We start from the raw sequence: 17,889 nt of genomic DNA on the forward strand, positions 1-17,889 counted from the left end.
CCCTAGTCTTAGTATATACACAAACTAAATTAAAATTTCGCATCATCTAAAAAAATGATGTATCAATAAGCTTTCAAAAAAAGCAAAGGCTCAATCATTTTACAATCAGAAGTATGCTCTAACCTAAATTCCTGACATTAGGACATTTAGTTGTAATAGCAGCTTTCTTGTAACATTTAAAGTATTTTACACAAATGACAATGGAAGATTTTTTTTTTCCTGGGAAATCAAGCAGGTATAACTTACCACATCACGAAAGACGACGGCACGAAGGCGATTAATATCAACATCCTGAAGAAGTCTATCAGGATCTTTAATAGGAGAAAGGTTACCTGGAACACTTTCTAATGGAGTCTTAAAAAAGAAAGAGAATTGTTAAAAAGAAAATAGCATAATACAGAAACATATATAGAAGTATAACTTCTAGTATCTTTAGGCGTTACATAAGCCATGGTCTTTACCTCCCTATCACTGAGTAACATTTATTGACAATAGTACTCTATTATAAGACACCGCTTCTGTTCTCCTCTCTGCTCGTCACAGTGTCACTTACTTAATAAAGCTCTTGCTCTTCATCACCACAGCTACCACAAGAGACTTAGAAAAGTAGTAAGACTGAAAAGATACTTATCTTGGACTTCAGAATGTTTGAGCTCAAACTCTGCTGTGTGGGCTTTTTACTAATACTTTTACTAATACTAACATTCTCTGAGCCTCGTTTTCCCAATCTCTACTTATATCTCTTTGAGTCACTGGGCTCATTTATTATCCATCATGCTTTTATAACATATGAGATTACTATACGACATTGTATGAGATTTTATATGTATAAGTATGTTTCATGATCTACAAAAAGCTAAAACTGTAAACAAAAAAATTAGTCATAGCCTTAATATTAAAGCTGAAAGACATTAAAGATCACAACCACTGGGCAGCCCGGGTGGCTCAGCGGTTTAGCGCCGCCTTCAGCCCAGGGCCTGATCCTAGAGACCTGGGATCAAATCCCACATCAGGCTTCCTGCATGGAGCCTGCTTCTCCTTCTACCTGTGTCTCTGCCTCTCTCTCTCTTCTCTCTCATAAATAAATAAATAATAAATAAATAAATAAATAAATAAATAAATAAATTCTTTAAAAAAGATCACAACCACCAAAAGTCCTTTTAATAGCTGAAGATATAAAAACTGACAAATTTTAAGTAATGTATGACATAGCAAATTAGTGAGAGCCAAGTTTCCTGAAATTCAGTCCAGTACTTTATCACTCATACAATACGTTAAGAATTGTGTGGATTAAATCAGATCATATACATAGAGTACCAAATACAATTCCTGCAAATAGAATAATTTGTTGTTATCCAACTAATTAAAAATAAATAGACTTCCTTCTAAATCCTCTATATATTTCAATTATGACTTTTCACTTCTAAATTAAGATGTCTGATTCCTTTGCAGCACAGAATAGGGAAAGGACATACTTAGTATTTGTTTTCCATTATAATTCCACAACTTACCAGCTATATGACCTTAGGTGAGATACTTAACTTCTCTGGACCTCTGCTATATAATCTAAATAATAAGCTGATACTACTTATCACAGGATGCTTAAAGAAAATAACACATTGTTTACAGCTGAAATGAAAAGCATATAGATGAAGAAATTTATATTTTTTCTTATATATATAATTTTATATTTTATAAAGTATTTATAAATCCATAATCGAATTTGATCCTTATAAAGACCTTTTTTAATGAGTAAAGCTTATATTATTGTTTCTTTTTACAAAGTACAGAAAGTGAGGCCCAGTGAAGATGTATTACCCAGGCAAGTCTACAGAAATTAATATTATATCAAAATTATCTATGGTTTACTTACTAAAGTCACATAAAAAATTCATAAACACATGGAAAAAAACAAAGACCCTCACTAACCAGGTCCACTGATTATCTTCCTTGATATGTGTTTTCTTATCACTTTTTCCCTAATATTTCTATATCCATTGCTTATTAACCATTTTTCATTGCCAAGATTCTTGCTAGAGAGATAGTGACTAGCTCAATTAAATTACTACAAAACTCCTTCCCATTGGACTTTTCATTCTATGTTCTACAATCAGAGTAATATTTGGCTTGACAGTCTTGAGAAGCTTCCTATTTTCTAGTGAATTAAGTACAGACACCTTTAAGATCAAATTTCTCAAGAACACTTATTTATTCATTTTATGAGTGTATAATCTGAGTGGCTACCTGTTAAAGGAAGGGAATTAGTATAAATTGAAAGTTCACTGTGTCAGAAACTAAAAACTTTAATACGTTACTGCTTGTCATTTAGTTTATATAAACACCTTGTAAATTAAGATTTGTATTCATTTTAAAAGACTGGAAAACTGAGGCACAGGAGACTAAGGAGTTTGTCTTGGATTACAAAACTAGTTACGGGGTAGAGCCAGAATACAAACGCTGACCTGTTTGAATCTAAAGTTAGTGCTCTTTTGACAAAGTACTGCCAGTGTTAAATATTCATGCTCTGCAATTGCAAAGATGTACAAGATATGGACATGTCCTCAAGTATACGGTCTACTATGCTTACACAAATAACATGAGGCATTCTTTTTTTTTAATTTTTATTTATTTATGATAGTCACACAGAGAGAGAGAGAGAGAGGCAGAGACACAGGCAGAGGGAGAAGCAGGCTCCACATGTCCACCGGGAGCCCGACATGGGATTCGATCCCGGGTCTCCAGGATCGCGCCCTGGGCCAAAGGCAGGCGCCAAACCGCTGCGCCACCCAGGGATCCCAACATGAGGCATTCTTGTCGTTGTGTTCATAATTAATTTTCTAAGCAATGGAGAACACTTTGAAGACTTGTTAGCAATAAAATATGATCTAATGATTTTAGAAATATTTTCTACACAAGTTAAAAAGAGGCTGCAATACAGATATATTAAATATGTGGCTGTTCTGCTTAAAAGTTGCAGAAGTTTGAAGCCATAGAACTATTAAAATGAATTAAACTTCTATTTCATGTCTTCGCTTATTGAGCAGAAAAAAAGTTTGTCAATAGCAAATATCTGCCTTCAAGTGTGGTGGGTGATAAGAGACATAACAGGGTTTTATGAAAATATAAAATAGAGGAAACTACCCTAGACTGGGATGGCAGTTCGGGTATCTGAAAATATTTTTCCCAAAGAGGAGCACTTAAGCTAAAGCCAAGAGTTGAATGGATTTTAAGTGGATGAAAAGTAAGGATGGATGCTTCATGTAAAGGAAACCTATGATAAAGTCTGAAGGCAGGAAAAGAAAAAAAAGATTTTCTGATGAACAAAATAAAGTCTATCATGTGACTAAAAAGGCAAAAGCAAGAGGATAAGGGGATGCAAGCTGCAGCTGAAGAAGCAAGGGTTAGTCATGTAGGATCTTAGAGGTCATGTTAATAAAAGTTTGGAGGTGATGCATAGGGCAGTTAAACATATGAAAAAGAGCTAATTTAGAATGAGAATTATTGGTATATTCCCATAATACACTATTCATTCATTTCCTGGGTAATCAATATATATATATATTTCATATTATGTTGATACCTGTCATCAAAAACAACCATTTAAAAAGGGCATTATTCATATATTGAGCTCCGTGAAAATATGTTAACTAGGAAAAAATAGCAATAACAAAGAACTTAAAGGAGCTATGTGTACTGATATCCTTATAAAAATTCTATGAAGTAGATATTAGAATCTTCGCTTAATAGCAAGTCTCAGAGAAGTTAAATAATCTTAGTAACACAATAATGCAGAAGAAAAGCCAGCATCAAAGACTACAGCTGTATGATTTCCAGATCTTGGCTCTTTCATTACGCAATACCATGTCACTTTTTTCCCATACTCAAAACCAAAAATTTAAGGTACATTATATTTAACACAGAAAATGTTTAATTACCTTTGAAGCTGCTGTGGCGGTCACACTTTGGGGAGCTTCCTGAGGTTTACTGCTGCCATGGGAAGATTTGCTCCCCCTGTCTCTCTGCCTCTGCCGACATTCTAAACAGTTTCTCACAGCAACACAACAAACTATTTAAAAAACAAAAGCAAAAAATAAATAAATAAATAAATAAATAAATAAATAAATAAATAAACAAACAAGTAAATAAATAAATAAAAATTAAAATTAAAAAATAAAAAATAAAAACCAAAAGCAGATTATTAATATAAATTCTTGATTGACATGTTGAAAAAGTGGTTTTTTCTTTCTTTCCCCTTTCTCCATTCATTATTCCTAAAATCAAATATTTTTAAATATTATGAAATACAGTAATGAAAAGTACATATAAAATATATGCATAGTTAAAAAATAAAAACAACATACCCATATACCACCAACCTACTGCAGGAAGAGAATTATTACTGAAATTCCCAATATATCCCTTCCTTATTCTATCCCCCTCCATTGTTTAAAATTCTGAATTTCACAGATCAATAAAATTTTTTTGAACTTAATATTCATATTTGATAAAGTTTTTTATTGACAAGACTTCTTCAGTAATAGGACTACCTGGTGACTATACTGAGCATAGCTCCCCATTTCAGGAAGTAACAGAGCACCTCAATGCAGGGAGTCTCACAACCCAATATCCACCTTTCTGTGTGGTGGGAAAGTCTACAGCCTTGTCAATAAGCATTTAATATGCACAAGCTTTTCACTTATTATTTTAAGAAGTCATGCAGTAATAAACAGTACAGGTTCTAGAATCTGATCGCCTGAATTTTACTGGCTGTGTGATCTTGGGCCAGCTGCTTAAACTATGTGTGCCTCAGCTTCCCCATAAGTAAAATGAATATAAACATAGTTTAACTCCCTTCGAGGACTGCTCTAAGGATTAATTAATACATTTATAAAGTGCTTAGAACAGTAGACAACACATATTGATACATAAATTGTTTGCTTCATTATTATTCACTCCTAAAACTTCTGGAGATGACAAAAAAACAAATCGGCTAGGAAATACTAGGATAAAAATGAAATTAACAGTACAGCTTTGAAATATATTCAGAAATAAAAGCTCAGAATAACCAAATAAATGCTGGTTTGGTTTTGTTTTAAAGATTTTATTTATGGGACGCCTCAGTGGCTCAGTGGTTGACTGTCGGCTCAGGGCATGATCCCGGAGTTCTGGGATCTTTAAGATTTTATTTATTCATAAGAGACACAGAGAGAGAGAGAGAGAGAGAGAGAGAGAGAGAGAGTGTCAGAGACATAGGCAGAGGGAGAAGCAGGCTCCCTGCAGGGAGCCCGACAAGAAACTCAATCCCAGGACCCAGGATCACGATCTGAGCCGATGCTCAACCACTGAGCCACTCAGGAGTCCAATAAATGCTGGTTTTAAGATACTGAGGTATTTAAAAAATTTCTCTGTCTCACAAAGTTCACTCTGTCAGCTATTGTTAAATGTCACTGGATATGTCCATAGTGCCCACAGTAAATTATACTACACCTATCAGTAGTCAGAAACAGCTCAGTGTGGTCAATCTTTACATTAGAATGATGATGGAATGATTCCACCTAACTTGCCCATCTTTAAAAAATACAAAGAAAAAAAGTAGGTTTCATTCCATCATTCTTAAACCAAGCTATTATTCCTACCTTGGATCAAAACAATTTATCCCCTGAAACTATACACCTGTAGATTTTTATATAATTTTTAAAATTATGGTTAAAAAGAGTACACATCAGGAACTTCCTTCCTATTTGTAATGCCTTACTTTCCTGTGTCCTACTCATACTCAGGCAAGTATAAAAACAATTGTTTTCTGGGCCCTTATAAAGTCTAAGCAGTATAAGTAAATTTCCCCTTTAAAAAAGTTAAGATGTGTAAGGATAGATGTAAAGAGATGGACTAAATTGACCAAAGCGTTTTTAGTGCTAACTTTTCTTTGCCACACTGAAGAGTAAATAAACATATAGGTATGTTTATTAGTGTTAACTGCTTACTCTGAGAAATAGTGACATTGGAATAGTCAGTTTTATCCTTTGGCATTCTGTGCATAAAAATTATGTAACTGGCCTTCCGACATATTTGTGAGTCAGGACAACTATATTCTATATTAGTTTACCAAAAAAGGAATCCTAAATAGATTGACATTAAGATCATGTCAATGAAAAATGTTATAGCGCTATTGATTTTAAAACAATTCAAAACATATTTTACTTCATTTCAAATTTATAACCCATTAAAGATGATCAACTTCTTGAAATCTCTAAAGTGAAGATACCATAATTTTTTAATTTAGTAGTTCTCAAGAATTACAAGGTTATCTCTATACAACATAATTATTAACTTGTATCATCAATACATACTACAGAGCATCAAAAGACTGATCTGTAGGTTATTATTTAACATGTACCATTATTCTTAACAGACTTACCTAGCCTTAGGCACTGTCTCATTAAACCTCCAGAAGACATGTTTTTTTCAGCTTCAATCTCACTAAAATTTAGAGAGCTGGCAAATACAAGTACATCAACCATAGCCATCAATCGGCTGAGGAAAGTTACTGCTGTCTCAGCTGACATGCCTTGTGTCACTTCAATATTTTCCAATTCCGTCTTTAAGAAAATAGAAGAGTTAAGCCTTGTTTAAAATGTGGAAATATAATACATATACATACATACTACAGGTAAATAGTAGTTCAGCATACTTAGTATATTTTCTAAACAAAATAAATCATAAATTAGAAACTAACTCTACATATCAAAGAGCTGGTTGTCAAATTTAATTAGTTTACCTATGAATTATCCTTGAAAAAAGAAAAAATCCATTTTAAAATGAAGGTTAAAAATAAATGTCATCACTTGTAAAAACATATTTCGAACTTAAGATCATATCACAAAGATACTTAGGAATAATTACACATCTATATTATGCTACTTTTGTCTTATTTTATTAACAAAGATATAAAATTGTTACTTTCCTAAAATCTTCACTCTTCTTTACTAAGAGAGATGCTTTACTTTTTCTTTAGTATAAATGCATGACGAGTAATAGTAAAGATACATGGCACTTCCAATTGGCATCAAAATGAGATGACTATCAGATGAGAACACACGATAATTTCTTACCCATTTCAGAATAAACTAAGCTACTAGGAATCTCATATATAAAATAAAAATCTAGGGTAAAAATAATCAAGAAGACCATTAATTCCTCTGCAGACATTAACTTGTGATCTATAAGACACTAGCAATGAGAAGTGTGATCCTGGAGACCCAGGATCGAGTCCCACGTCGGGCTCCTGCATGGACCCTGCTTCTCCCTCTGCCTATGTCTCCGCTCTCTGTCTCTCTCTCTCTCTCTGTCTCTCGCTCTCTCTGTCTATAATGAGTAAAAAAAATACTACTGCTTACATTTTCTGAAAATGGGCACACTAGCCATATTGATTAACCTTACTTCTTCACCAAATGATAAATTCAACTACAAGGTAAGCATATATTACAGGTATCTACTCCTAATTAGTGTTCCATTTTGATATTGTTGATGTACATCATTTAACCTAAATATATTCCTACTCACATTAAAATGGAAATGTCAGCAGGAAGCACTAATTGAAGAAAAAAAACCCCACCTTTTAAACACTTTTTGAGCACAAGATGGGTAATAAAAATGATAGGTGACTACTGCAAGCACCATATAACTAAACTCGATTCTAAATGGAGTATAAAATGTAACAACTTTTCTTCCTTCCATTTAACAGCAAAATTGTGTTAAAACCATTCTCTCTAAAATGAGCTTGAAAACAGAACTTTGTTTTCGATTGTTGATTTACATTATGCCAACTTAGTCTGTGGCCTAAAGAAATAATTAATTCATCTCTTGGATTTCTTAAATGCAAGTTCCTAGCACTTTACTGATATATAACATTACTTCATAGCATGAATTAAAAATGTGATCACAGCACAATAGTATATTAAAAAGAAAAAATTTTTACAGAAGACCTCTTTTAAATCTCAGTGTAAGCATCTCATAATGGAATGGAAAATCTGGCCATTGTTTAGATCTATCAAATATTCTAAATTAATTTTCAAAAATATTAGAATTTTAAAATATCTATAGATACATTCTCAAAGAAATTCACCATTATGAATTATTCAAATTATAAGATGTATTTATTACTAGTCATTTTATTAGTTAATGGTCTTATTTTCATGCCTTTTATGGTCTACCAGGCCTAACCTCCAAAATATGCTTTCATTTTTAAATGGCTAAATTACATACAGAAATTATAAACAGATTATTAATCATCCATGTAACTTGCCAAACTGTTATTTTTGACTAAACAAAATAAAACTTTGAAATAATAAAGCATTCTTAACACAAAGAACCAAAAAGGGAGCTCTTAATTAATTCCATATAAAAGTAATTTATAATTTTGATGAAATGTTATATAAACATTGTAACATAAGTTTAACAATAAAGATCACTCACATATGATTATTATTAAATCTTAAAATAACATATATCCCATCCAATTTCCTTTCATTAGAACCAATTAACATTTGATTGAACATATGACTGAAATATGTTTTCATTTTATAATAGTTTAGCCTAAAGGTTATTGTGAATAATATGATTTCATCAATGCATTGAGAAAAAAATCCTTTTAATGAGTATTTTAAATATACCAAAGATATGTGTAACGTTAAAGATGGTATGGGAACTCAAAACATAACCAAGTCAAAAATTTCATAAAAAGTAAAAATAAAGCTTAAAACTGAAGACCTGAAAATTACTGAGGTAATACTAACCTTAGAACCCTGGACATGCATTAGACAAAACAGACAACAGATCAAAAAGTACAAGAAAAGGAAATTATTAAAATTAAATGAAAATACAATGTAAAATTGAAAGATAAAATAATATATTTTAAAATTATATTTTATTGTTTTATTAAAGTTCTTAGAAAAAATATTCCTTTTATAAATTACATATGATTAACATTAAATATTTAAACTAATGTTTATTTTTTTCATTAGAGTAACTCTGCCAATAATATATATTATACAAAGTTCATATACTAGAAATTATGCATATTCTATTTTATAAAATAAATATATTTTCCTGGCAGATGCCTAAGGAAGCATTTTAATAAATAAGCTAATATGATGTCTCTGTAAAAGTCTTAACTCAGTATTGGTTTAGGCAGAGATGACTTAAGGAAATACACTATTTATACCAACCTTCTAGAATTTTTATTAAGGAATGTTATAACTTGTTTTCTAAAACACATGGAGCCCTTCCTATAGATCAATATCCCCAGGTGTCAAAGAATGAAATTCTGTAGTGATTATAACTTAAGAATCACTTTCCCTTTTGCTAGAAAAAAACTTATTGATACACTAATGAGGCCTGCATGTCAACTAAGTTAATTACATAGATAAATTACATAGATATTACACTAAATTTCAGAGTCTTAACTAAGAATTATATTCAATATATTCAAAATTTTGGCTAGAACTAAGTATCACAATAAAAGTCATCAACTGTTCCTATTCTCTGATTTTTTACCACAAATACATGTGAGCATAAATTTCAAAAAAACACCATTTTCATGGTACACTGTATAGGAAAACACATAAAAGACTGCTGAGAATACTAGATATTGATCAGTATTATGAGATAAACAAAAGAAAAATTAGTAATTTTTCCAAATCTATTAGCTAAACATTCTGATAATGGCAAGGAAATATAAACTAAATTTAAGGCCTTATCATTTTTTGACAGATAATATTTGCTCTCCTTTCATGACTATGAAACTATGAGGAAAGCCAGAAATATTAGTCACTATAATTTTCCTTGACAGAGAAAATGAAACTATACATGACACAGAATTAAATTCTAAACATTCAGTGTTCTGGATGGTTGACCAAAATGATCAACTTAAAATCACAAAGTGATTATGCAACTTGTAGTTGATCTATGTTCTTTGCTTCTCTTCATTTTTTCTACAACTTCTTTTCATTCATGACCAACTTGTACAATGTATAGAGAATGAAAGAGAAGGTTCAACTGACTAGTCACAGAAACACTAACTCTAAAAATCCAACATCAACAATAAAAGTAATGCCTCTTTCCCAAAACAAAGACTGGTCAAACTATGTACTAAGAAGTTTAAAATTTTCCCTGGGCCCTGAAGTTAAAACTGCTGGTCTAATTTATAGACTTGAAACTATCTTTATAATTTATATTCTATGCTCATAGGACTTTATAAATAATCAGGGCAAAACTAAAATCCCCCAAAGTCCTGCTTCTTTAATTAAGTTCAAGGTGTTTACTAATATTGTATACGTATACTTCTTTTTCCTTAAAGTTTCCACTGAACTATCACTTACAAGATTAATCTAAACGTTCAACTTTTCATATTTAGTGGGAATTAGTACATTCATGTAAGATCCCAAGGCAGAAAATAGACCACCAATCCCAAAGCGATAGCAGACAAAAAGAGTTTTAAGTCTTTTGCCACCAAAAAATCTCCCATTATAAATAAATTTGTCTCAAATACCTTATTTTAGAATTCTGAATATGACAGGATTATTTTATAAATAAGGAAAATTACCCTATCATAATACAGTTCTGAAAAAAAAAACTGTTTCAAAAGGAACTAAATGAAGGAAACATTAAGAGCCTTTTCCATCTAATGAACTTTTACAGACATTATTTATCCTAATTTTCAGAAACTCCTTGTTAGATTAGCATAATTAACACCTTTTCATAAATGAAGAAAATGAGGGTAATATCCTAACAAGTAAGTGATAGAACCCAGATTAAAACACAGATTTATCTTAAGCCAAAATCCATATACTTTATATTGAATCTTAATTTCAAAAAGATTGTGTCTGAATCTCACTGACGGTGGGAAACAAGTTTGTTTTTAATGAAAAGGAGTAAGTTTCCATACTTACTTATCTGAAATTCACATTTAAACTGACAAATAGGAAAGACATATTCCTGAGTTGAACCTATTGTCATGATATTTTTCAATGGAGAACTACAAAGAAAACCAAGCATTACCCTGGTCTTTGGAAAGGATACCTTTCCTCAAACGAACTGTTTTAGCCTATGTGGGAAAAAATGTGTGCATTTAACTGGGGGTCCATTTCTGTGTTTTCATTGTTGTTCCATTGAACTATGTCTCTCTAAGATACAAAACAGTCTTGATTACTGTGCTTAATATATAACGATTCTTTCGAAATTGTTTTAACTATTCCATGTGAATTTAAAAAAAATAGTGTTTATAACTACAAAAAAGTTTTGATGGGATTTTATGAGGAACTGTGATACATCTAAATATCAATTTGGGGACAAGTGTTACCTTTACTACGTTGAGACTCCAACCCATAAACATGGTACAGTCTCCATTTATTTAGACCATCTTTGATTGCTTCTACCAGTCTTTTGTAGTTTTCAGAATAAAAACATCATATACTTATTGTTATATTTACAACTAAGTATTTCAAATCAAGTGATTACATATGGCATTGTATTTTTAATTTCTGTGTCCACAGGTTCATTGCTAGTAAAAATAAACATTCTTAATGTCGTTTTTCACCTTGGTAAAATTAAAAAAAAAAAACAAAAACTTAGCATTCTACTTACCCTCTCAAAATTAAATACAATTTCAACATTAGACATGTCAAATGTTGAAAAAAAATTAGTATGGCTGAATATGAAAAGTTATATATCTTCTAAGAGAACATAATAACCACAAAGTTCAATGAAATTGTTCTAAAAATTAAACTCTAATCAATATTCAGTAAGTCAATTCAAGTTCTCTAATAGGAAATAATGAGTTTATCTTTAGCTCTAATCACTGAATTTTCAATGGTCAGTAATAAATAATAGTTTTCACATTAAAACATTATACTCTGACATTTGTATTCTTTGTGAGGATTATGCTCTTAATCAGTGGTCAGTAAACCATGACCCACAAGTCAATCTGCCCCACTGCCTATTTTTATAAATAAACTTTTATTGAGTCAAACCCACACATTTCTTTATGTAACTGTCTATGGCTGCTTTTGCACAATAAGAGCAGAGTTGAGTAGTTGAGACAGATACCATATAACCCAAAAAACTGAAAATATTCATCATCTGACCCATACAGAAAAAGTTTGCCAGTCACAGCCATTCATCATTATTCACATGTATTGGTTAAATGCACTTATGCATCTAATGAATAAATATTTTTAAAACTACACAAACCTAAACAAAATCATGAGGTCTCTCAAATATCAGTATCAAATGTTTCTTTCTTCATGAATCTAAGATTGAAATTATAATGGCATCTACATAACAATGTTTCTTTTTGTTAATCTGTATACTGTCAATGTTTGCTATTTCACTTTTGGATTTTTACATGTTATATGTAAGCCATAAAAGCTCTACATATATTTAGTTATAATTTTCTTCTTTATTCAATCTCCTCTTTCCCAACATTCTCCCTTTACTGTGCTACAATTTTTAGCAGGAATATTACATAATCAAGTAAGAGAAAACAATACTCAGTCAGAACCAATGAGTGGGACAAAAGGTTCTGGATGTTTCTTTTAAGGAAGCATTTGTTCAAAGAACACAAAATCAGTTACGTTGTAGAACCAGGCATAGGTACAATCAGTTAATGAACCAAAATGACAGAAATATAGAAAAATAGATAATGAAGAAAAATTTCTACAACTGAATGAATCCCCTAGTCTGTTAAAGAATATTCTAGGCAATCCTGCAAAATATAGTGGTTCAAACTGCAAAGGTAATAATTTTGGAAGTCAAACTTCAAAATGTATCTTTATTACATATTCATTATAAAATACAAAATAAACAAATTTGGGCAGTGAAACAGTATATGAATCATAAAATTTAATGACAATTTATTTCACTAATTTCCTATTTTCTCTATCTTGATGGAGATGTTTTTGGCTTTAAAATTTGGAAAACTATTTAGTAATATGAATATTTCAAGCCTATAGAAATTTCAATACCTACTTCTAATTTTATATAGAGATCATTTCCAGTGCACAAAATTTTAAAACAATACTATAAAATGAATTTCAATATAATCCTTTAAAATTTCTTGATGATAAATGGTTATTTAGAAAACATTAAAATATTTATATAATGAAGAAAAAGTCAGAAGAAAATATTAATTTATTCAGTTTTTAATGAAGGGGGAAAATCCCTCCCTGTTTCAATATCAGAATGAATTTTGAAAATCATAACAAACTTTTGATTCATCTAAATTTGGTGTAAATCACCAGGAAAAATCAGAGATTAAAGAAAAGGGATAGGATTAATCTCACAGGATATCTACATTCCTCACATGGCGTCAACTATGTTTCTTCCTGTTTCCATTTCCTTGCTTAGCTGCTCATTTTGTTAAGGCCCTAATAATGATAACCTGTTTGCTTCTCTCCCTCTTGAACTAGCCTGCTTGCCTTTGCCAATTTCTTGAATAAATTCATGCATGAAATCAGATATATATGCCTGTGAGGGGGGAGAGATGTCAGGCATACAATCTTTTGCTGACAATATTTAAGTTTCAATGCTGCTTTGGGGGTGATGGCATTGACAAAACTATAGTGAGAAAAGGAATCATGTAAGAAAACCTAATTAATAGTGCACTAAAACCAGGGACTAATTTGGAAACACTGTTGCACCAAGTGAAAGTCACCTTAACAAAAAAGCCAATTGCTCTGTGAAGAGAATATATTTTTTGGGTTCATGAGTTAGTTTCCAATATGGTAGCAGGAACACAGACAATATGCAAAGCAGAGTTCTACATTCTGTCCTATCCGAGTAAGCAGCTATGAAGTCTTTGTTTTTTTTCATACAGAAGTCAGAGATTTTTAAATATTACAACCAAAAAAGAAAGTTAATATTGACCTATTACATTTTAAACATTTAATTAACATTAAATTCCTCTTAAACTTATTAATATATTTCAATGTTTTATCTAGAAAAATAGCTGTATTTTTTAAATGTTTACCTAGTAAAAGTCAGATGCAAATGCAATTACAGTCCATATGTCTATAAAAAGGTTTTTGATGTTTTTAAGGATTATGAAATTTTTTAGATATCATAAAAATGGTATTTTATATTTTTTTCTAACTGAGGTACCTAAGTTTTAATAAAGAATTCATTAATTTGGAACCCTTTTGGAAGCAAAATGTTGGTTTCAAGATTAAATCTCAGAGAACAGGAATGTAAAACTCCCATACATAGTTTATAATAGTATTAAGTTTAGAATATTTCAAGCAATTCACATGAGGTTTGGCATCTCTATTTTTTTCTAAATTTAGATGTAAAACTTTACTTACACAATAACCATGCACTTGAATTTAGAATTTCAAGGGTTACAGAATAAAAACTTTACTATATATTTGAGGAAATAGACAATATATAGAGAATAAAGTTAAGTTACTTAAAGCTTTGGCTATCCTTCAACAGTATTCATCAAAATCACCAGAGAAATATTTTCATAAACACACATAGTTGAAATCCAACACTGACAAAAAGAAAAGGGGAAAAGTGGCCTAAGGTGAACATGTCTGGTTAAAATCTGTCTACAGCAGAGAACACTGCTGACACGCTCTAGTCAGGTAATTATAAAATACACCACTAGATGGAAGCAAAGTACTTACAGTTGGTGATGTAGCAGCAGAGAGCAATGGTAAAATTCCTCCACAAGCAATAATGATGTTGTCTACCATTTGGGAAATGAGGTGAATTGTGTTATGTACAAAAATAATATTTTCATTGCTATTGACAAAATCCATTACAGACTTTGTGGAGTGGCTAAAACAGAAAAACAAAACACGAACATTTTCTTAGCTCAAATAGTTAACTTTTTAATGTTTATAAAGTAAAAAATATTGAAGAGCTAGGACAATTTAAAATCAAATTATTAGAAAATAATTTACAATTGAGATATATTACCAAAAACTCAACATTTATCCTTGCAGGCTTTCTTTGAATCCAAGTATATTAAGTCATATCTGGGTTTCTGCCTTCAGAATACAGTGCATTAACTGGATTCAAAGACAAATTATTAGGTCAATGAATTTAGTTTAAAAAGTTTATTTTCACAAAAGCTGGTTATTTTTGTGTTGCAATAAGTTTTCCTTATTTACCATCCTCATGTAATCTAGAACAATTGGATAGTTAACTCTTAAGTGTACCTTTCAGGCAGTTTCTGTTCTTCACCAGGTTGCAGCCCCACCTGAAACCAGCTGTATTGAAAATGTATACTGCTAGTCACAGAAGGGACATGATAGGGAAATCTAATAAATAAGTGAAAATTCAAGGACTTATTGAATAAAAAACGGAAAAAAGACCTTCAAGGTCAGCAGTACAACTTTTACATACAAAACTTAGATACCCAGAAAAATACACTGCTTTAGTTTGATGTCTGCCAAGAATATAAACTGTTTTCTAATGGGGAAAAAGAGATTACTCCATAATTAGCTGCATTTTTTTTTGTTCAATTTTAATTTCTCAAGTTTGGTCTGTTTTTCAATTTTGAAGTTTCACTGTTTCTCCAACAATCCACAAATAGCTGTAGACATTAAATTGTTGTCCACACATCAAAGTGCTCAACAAGGAAAGCTGCCAGTTGGTTTCCATACTGATGCCAACAGCTACTTCTGTAAACCAAAAGGTTCAACTTTACGAAAGACTGAAACAAAAACTCATCATCCTTTTTTACACCAATTCAATGGTATCTGGTACGCAGTGGCTACTCCAATGCTGGAAGTAGGACCAATTAACCAATGCTTGTGATAGGTCCAGTCAAGAAGACAGTGAAACCAACTGAGGTGTCATTCACTCTAAGAACTCAGCATTAGTTCACTAGAGGGTATGTGACCACTTTCTTCTGTGTGTGTGTGTAAAGTAATGTTCATGATATGCACAATAAGAAAAAGATCTTCCACCACTTCTTATGATATATCTTACTAATAGTAGAAACAATTAGTCATGCTTCTTTTCATATCTCATGATGGGGGCAAGACGAGAGAACATGCTTGTCTAACACTGGTTAAGGATAAATTCTTTGAAGACAAAGCATCAGAAACTGAATGGAAGGCCAGATATCTCGTCATCTTCTTTAGTGTAGCTATTCAATCTTCAGCATGATCAATTTTAAGTCAATGATTCTCATTCTTTGCAACTGTAAACTATCATCTATGATATTTTAGATGTCAAAATGTTTGCCCAATCCTTAATAGAGAGCTACCTTTTAAAAAATTAAATTAGGAGCTCCTGGGTGGCTCAGTTGGTTAAGTGTCTGCCTTCCGCTCAGATTATGGTCTTAGGGTCCTGAGAAAGAGCTCCAAGCTGGCTCTCTACTCAGTGGGGAGTCTCCATCTTCCTCTTCCTCTCCCCCTTTCCTGCTTGTGCATGCACTTGTGTGCTTTCTCTATCTCTCAAATAAATAAAAATAAAATCTTTAAAAAAAATAAGTAAAATTGTTTGGGGAATTTTATGAGAACTCATGAAAGAGAATAGACATACATGGTATCTTGTTTATATTATGTTTCCATCCTATGTTAAAGAAAGGAAAGTTGAGTATCTCTCATTTGGGGACTACTAATATTGTAATTAGTAAGTTACACTATATACCTCCATTGATAGTCATGTTAACAGTAATGTATGCCATTGTATTCCAGTTTCCTTATATAGCATTCCTAGGTAATTTAGCATATAATAACACTTGCAATGGAAACACCATTGTTACCATCATATGAGTAGACTAAGGACAAAACTGATGAAATAAAATAGAAGTAGAAACTTTCTACGGCAGACATTGACTGTTTTCCATTATAGCTATTTCTTCTTCCCTGCTAACACAATGTAGATTTTGTTCTCTTGTTAAACTAGATCAGGTATAGAAAAGTTAGCTTTACCTCAGCTAACTAGGTTATTAACCAGTATTGCTCTACATAGGCCAGTCATAATACCATTCATTCCCTTTTGCTGGTGATCAATTGCTGGCACATTAGAGGTAAGGGGGAGATTTTTTGAGGGTCTTCTTATAGAAAAGAAGAAAGGTGGAGGGTAAGGAGTAGTTAAGGGAAAAGTAGAGGACCAGAGGAAGAGACAGAAAAGGAGAAGAAAATATGGAGAAGAAAAGAGGAGAAAGAGGAAGAGGGAGAGGGGGAAAAGGGAAGAGGAGGAATGAAGAAAGGGATGAAGGAGGAAGAAGAGTCCCTGCCTTCTACTTTGAGCAATTACCCTATGTTGAATTCGTGCTGGGAGCTTGATTCAGCTGATTCGTCACCTTGAATCTTAGAAGGAAAGTAGGAGAAGCAGCGAAGCTTCCTTGAGTCCAGAGAAGACCATGCCACTGATTATTTAAGTCAATGACAGTAGTGGGATTACTTTGTCAAAGCCATCAACCTCCTAATTTATGTACATGCACATACAAATGACGTATTCTCATAATTGCTTAATTTGTTGCATATTTGCTATTAGAAAATTAACTGAAAGTGAGGCAAGGTACTGATTTAATTTATGCAGACTTTGTTTTCCTTAAGTGATGATTTAATTTATATAGACTTTTTTAAGTGATTATATGTAAACTACTAACTACTTTAAGGGTAAAGGCTCTAAAAATAGATGTCATAAGGTGATTTTAAATTTTATTTTAATACTATATGTTATAATCTTATTACCAAGAATATATTTAATATACAGTATTAACTTTAACAGAAAAAGAATAAAAATGTGGAAACAGCTTTGAACCAAAAATGAACCTTTTTATTGTTGTTAAATCTTTTTTACATATAGAATAGGCAATACCAGACTTCAAAATTTTGCTTTTTAATTGTCTTAAGCCTAAGTTCTTTAATA

The 17,889-nt window shown here is 31.6% G+C and overlaps 1 protein-coding gene across 13 annotated transcripts in view; it reads right to left on the reverse strand.

Annotated features, from left to right (window-relative positions):
- NBEA (neurobeachin) overlaps positions 1-17,889 on the reverse strand; it is a 674,010-nt gene that overhangs the window by 462,037 nt on the left and 194,084 nt on the right. For 9 of the 13 annotated variants that reach the window (XM_038573291.1, XM_038573292.1, XM_038573296.1 and 6 more), the window contains 5 exons: positions 14,682-14,835; positions 8,796-8,804; positions 6,419-6,599; positions 3,936-4,066; positions 247-354 (listed from right to left, as the gene is read on the reverse strand). In XM_038573291.1, the coding sequence (XP_038429219.1) occupies positions 247-354; positions 3,936-4,066; positions 6,419-6,599; positions 8,796-8,804; positions 14,682-14,835 (583 nt within the window). The remainder of the gene's footprint in view (positions 1-246; positions 355-3,935; positions 4,067-6,418; positions 6,600-8,795; positions 8,805-14,681; positions 14,836-17,889) is intronic. The other 4 variants (XM_038573300.1, XM_038573294.1, XM_038573290.1 and 1 more) reach the window with 1 other exon arrangement.

The sequence above is a fragment of the Canis lupus genome, chromosome 25, assembly GCF_011100685.1.
Source record: "Canis lupus familiaris isolate Mischka breed German Shepherd chromosome 25, alternate assembly UU_Cfam_GSD_1.0, whole genome shotgun sequence".
Lineage (NCBI taxonomy): Eukaryota > Metazoa > Chordata > Mammalia > Carnivora > Canidae > Canis > Canis lupus.